This window comes from Cryptomeria japonica, chromosome 6 (assembly GCF_030272615.1).
Source record: "Cryptomeria japonica chromosome 6, Sugi_1.0, whole genome shotgun sequence".
In the NCBI taxonomy this organism is placed as follows: Eukaryota; Viridiplantae; Streptophyta; class Pinopsida; order Cupressales; family Cupressaceae; genus Cryptomeria; species Cryptomeria japonica.
Genome location: NC_081410.1, coordinates 460,670,726 through 460,675,734, shown reverse-complemented (window position 1 = coordinate 460,675,734; position 5,009 = coordinate 460,670,726). Strand labels below are relative to the sequence as shown.

Genomic DNA, 5,009 nt, shown 5'->3' with positions numbered 1-5,009 from the left:
AGTGTGATAATTAAGGTTAGATTTAGGATTAGAATAAAGGGTAGGCTTAAATTAGGATTAGGGTTAAAAATAAGATTAGGGATGTAGTTAGAATTAGAGTGGGATTATAATCAAAATTAGAGTTAGAATTATGCTTAGGGCAAGGTTTAGAATTAATGTTAGGCTAATAGTTATGGTTTGGGTTAGAATAAGGATTATGATTATAATTAGGGTTATAGTTAGGAATAGGTTTAGGTTTAGAATAATGTTAGGGAAATAATTGTGTATATGGATATAGTTAGTATTAGAGTTAGAATTATGGTTAGAATTAGAACTAGGGTTAGAGCTAGGTTTAAGATTAGAGTTAGAATAGAATTATGATTACAATTATGGTTAGGAATAGGTCAGAAGTAGGATTAGAATTAGGGTTAGAGTTTAGGTTAAAATGAAGCTTATAATATAATTGTAACTTACATGCATAAATATAATATTACTTTCATGTATATTGAAAATTTATATTTATGTTTGAAGGGCATAAATCACATTTTAAGTATCTTAAAACAATAAATTTTACTTATTTATATGTATAAGTAATAGTTATCTTATAACTATGTTAAGTACTAAATTAACATCTTACATGTTGCAACTATGGATGCTACTAGCATATAAATCTTGTAAAACATTTATATAAAATATGCTAGATTCTTTCTTTAGACACCTATTTCACTTTTATATGAAAAATTAATTCAAAAATATTTTATTTATTTATTTAATGTTTCGTACAAACAAAATTTGAGATAGTGATGATGAAGGGCCAAAAAGGAAAAAAAAAACAGAATCAAAGTGTGACCTACAAAATGTTGAAAGGTCAAAAAGAAGGAAAAAAAGAATCAAAATGTCACCTACAAGATAATGTGGATTCAGAAAAGAAGAAAAGAGAAGAATCAAAGTGTGACCTACATGATAATACAACCAAAACCACTTCCAATAAAAAAAATTGGGAGATGACAATTTCAAAAGACACATTTCTTGACTTATGATACAAACTTCCGAAAAATAGAATACAACTTTTAAACATTATTTAATTTAATACTAAAACATCAAATTTTAAATAATAAAAATAGAACAATAATTTAACCAAACAATATTTAAATAGAGTGCTTCCCTTGTGGAGTTCCGATTTTGTCACCGTGACTAACTTTCCGAGGCACCCTCTAATATAAATACTAAATTCAACATGCTGATCTGGTTATTTAGCTCTCTACAATTTCTTAATTTTCCCTCTGATCTTCGAAATATCTCAAGCAGTTACTAATGGCGGACAGCAATCAAGGAGCATCTCCAATTGCCAATCTGGAAACCCAAAAGCATCTTTTGCAAAGTGATGTCCTCTACCAGGTTGGATCTCATATTGCTTTGCAAAATTAGTCATTTCATCAAATAAATTTACCCAATATCCATTCTTCTGTACCCAAATTCTTTTGCAGTATATTCTTGAAACAAGCGTTTATCCCCGTGAACCAGAATGTTTGAAGGAAATCAGGGAACTCACTGCAAACCATCCACGGTAAGATCTGTCTTAACCTTGTCTCCACCATTAAATCGATTCAAATTGGAGGGTTTTAATGTGTAGAACGCCCTTATAGATGGATTAGAGATGTTATATGGGTTTAGTTAATTACGAAGTTTACTTTGTTGTTTTCATCAGCGCCCGTATAGCCATTCCATCTCATGAGGGTCAATTTTTAATGCTTATATTGAAACTAACAAATGCCAAGAAGACTATAGAGATTGGGGTATTCACAGGATATTCTCTGCTCTGCACAGCCCTTGCTTTGCCCCCTGACGGAAAGGTTGGTCTCTCAGGGTTCCATGGATTCTTTCATATGTTTTAATTTGTTCCTCTACCCCAAATTTGTGTTTATCATTCCACCCTCTGAGGTGAGATTGCTTTGGTTATAATGCAAGCTCTGAGTTATTTTGTTTTCCCCATGGCAGGTCATAGGCATCGATATAAACAGAGAATCATATGATTTGGGGAGGCCTATCATTGAGAAAGCAGGAATTGCCCACAAAATTGATTTCAGAGAGGGCCCTGCCTTGCCGATTTTGGATGAATTGATACAAAATGTAAGTTCTTTCACCATGGGTTCGTCTTGATATTCCCACAATAATGGAAATCGGTTGCTATAACTTTATGAATAATGTTTAGGTGATGGTTATGAACTATTCTCCAATTAGGGTTAATTAGGGTTACAGTGTTATGCCTTATGGGCTCTCTCTAGTATGTGGTTGTTTTCTAGGTGATGTCCCCAATACCACTTTGAAGAATTCTGTTGCACATTACTACTATGCTTCTTTTCATCTTCTCTTTGGGCGTGTTGAATTCTCTGGTAACCTTTCTATCCAGGTTAACATCGGTTCTTATACAATGTTTGAAAACAGAGGCATGCTATTACCCGGAGCCAATTATTTGTAGTAACTTAATTATAATATACATTTTCCTGACAGTGAGATTTTGATTGAATAACTTAAAAAAAATAATAAGAGCCAACTGCAAGACGAGCTGCAGTTGAACCAGAGTCCTCGGAGAGTGTGCAAGGTAGTTTTATTTTGGCCATAGTCTTTTTCTATTTATCAATCCCTTTATTCTGATCATGATGAACTCTTTGTGATTGCGTTAAGAAGTGTTCAAGTTTACTATTGGTTCAAGTTCATTTGATTATTATTAATTTTTTTGGGACATAATCTCCATATTATCTATTATACATGTGGTCAAAGCCTCTCCGTGTTCAATCCTTTTTATGTCTACAAAATAAAAAATTCAAATTTGAAGCAGATACATAATCTATTTATATTCAATTCAATCAGGAGGCTTCTTGCCTCTAATGATTATATAAAATTGAAGTATGAATTTAGAAGTATCCCCAGATTCAAAATGCCTGTTTTTTATTAAGATAAATAAGGGAAGGGCTCCCAACCCACAGTTCAGTTTATAGCAGAACTGTGGGCTGGGAGCCCACAGTTCTGTTATAGACGAAAACCAGATAATATGAAGGGCAACTAGACATAGAAATTACAATATAAAGAATATAGACGAAAACCAACATGGTATGAAAACAACAACCTTTAGAATAGCAAACAACACAGCAATCCACCATACATAAAGCAGCCAAAAAGAAGAAAGCACACAGGGCTCTAGTAGAGGGAGTCTCAGTCGTCGACCATCGACCATCTTCTGCAAAGTAGTCTCCCATCTTGCAGCAGTGGTAGACAATTCGACCTTCTTTTGAGCTGCCCATCTGTCTTTCGTTTCTTGCTTTTTCATGCTTTTTAGCTATCTTCTCAATCTTAGACCCCACATTCACCACTCCCACTACTTCCACATCAAAATATTGGTAACTTTAACAATTTTATCCATGGCATTTTAAAAAGAGACAATTCTATCTCTGCAACTCGCACAAACCATACAATCTTGAGAGTTTTCTATATTATCCATCTGAATCTGGAGGTCTCCAATCTCAGCAGATAGAATCTACCAGTTCTCTTCTTTGATGGCCATCCATTCATTTTCTGGTTTTTCTTTTGAAACTTCCTCCTCCTCGCCATAATTCTTAAGAATATATAAACTTTCCTGAGCTTCTTCATAAATGGATATATTGTAGAATACTGAATCTGTTAATCCTTTTTTTGGGGGCTCGAAAGGAGGTGCTGGAGTCTCTTGATTTTGGGTTCGTAGATGCCAGTTAAGTACTGTGGAGAGATACAAATTCTTAATCAGATCTTTAAGTGGACTGGATTTGTTAATCATTTTTTTTTGGGCTCAGGAGGAGATGCTCGAGTCTTTTGATTTTGCATTTGTAGATGCTGACAAAGTTAATGGTCTGAACTACTATGAACGTCTGCTGAGATTGGTGAAGATTGGAGGGCTTATTTGTATCGATAATACTCTGTGGTCTGGTACTGTTGCTGAACCTCCCAATGCAACGATGGATGAACATACAAGAAACAACAGAGAGTATATAATTGAGCTGAACGAGGCACTTGCTGCTGACAAACGTATAGAGATTAACCAGCTACCTATTGGTGATGGGCTCACTTTGTGTAGGCGCATTTCCTAGACAAATTAACATTCCATTGTCATATTAGCTGTTTCAAGTTTTAGGTTGATGATGCAGAGTGTAAATTTATAATTGCTCAATAATGATAGTTTAGTAATAGTCAATAGTTGATTATAGAGAAATTTCCTAGAAAAGAACGCGAAGATCTTTATAAAGGTCATTGAATAATACAATTAATATGTAAAGCATAAATATAATATAATTTCAATGTAATTTTTTATTTTATTTAGATGTTCAATCTTATAGTCCAAAATGGTATTAGAGTAGTTTAGTATATGTAAACAATGAGAAGTGAAGTATTTCTTAAATCAGAATTTTAATGATTAAATTATTTGTTGGGAATTTATTTTGATTTGTTTGTTTGTAATGGTCATGGGTAATTACTACAAGAGAGATCAGGGTGTCAATTGGAAGTTTGTTGGTTATATGCAAGTTGAAGTATTTGCACTAAGCGTAATTTTTTTTAATGTTGAGATACATTCTGCGATGAAAGCAAGTCATGGAGAGTAGAGTATCCGTGTATGTGTGTGAACAAAAACACTTATCTTTTAGTTTAAATTTGACAGCCATTTTATATGTCCAAATATTAATATTCTATTGTAGACTTAATATTTTCAAAATAAGCAGCACATAAAATTCATATAAATATATATAAAACACCTTATATATATATATATATATATATATATATATATAATAAACAAAATAGTTCCAACTTGATCTCTTGACATTTTTTAGATGGATCTACATAAAACATCTATATACTAGTAAATTATTTTATGCTAAATACTTTAATAATTATTTGTTGTTGAATGTTTTATTTTTGTTTTTAAATAATTGTATTTGAAGACATTGCTTACACTCAAAGATCAGTATGTGATATAATCAAAATTTTGTATTTGCTCATAT

General features: G+C 32.5%; 1 protein-coding gene across 1 annotated transcript; it reads left to right on the top strand.

Moving 5' to 3' along the window:
• Positions 1-1,166: 1,166 nt before the first annotated feature.
• Positions 1,167-4,325, top strand: LOC131051076 (caffeoyl-CoA O-methyltransferase). The gene is made up of 5 exons (XM_057985437.2): positions 1,167-1,377; positions 1,467-1,546; positions 1,688-1,832; positions 1,978-2,109; positions 3,807-4,325. The coding sequence occupies exons 1-5, from the start codon at positions 1,294-1,296 to the stop codon at positions 4,098-4,100; spliced, it is 735 nt and encodes a 244-aa protein (XP_057841420.1). The 5' UTR covers positions 1,167-1,293; the 3' UTR covers positions 4,101-4,325.
• Positions 4,326-5,009: the final 684 nt, after the last annotated feature.

Bases quoted from the DNA above. Each gene is read 5' to 3' on its own strand.
- LOC131051076 (XM_057985437.2), top strand. From the start codon at position 1,294: ATGGCGGACAGCAATCAAGGAGCATCTCCAATTGCCAATCTGGAAACC. The intron at 1,378-1,466 runs GTTGGATCTCAT...ATTCTTTTGCAG, and splicing joins AAAGTGATGTCCTCTACCAG to TATATTCTTGAAACAAGCGT. The intron at 1,833-1,977 runs GTTGGTCTCTCA...TCCCCATGGCAG, and splicing joins CTTTGCCCCCTGACGGAAAG to GTCATAGGCATCGATATAAA.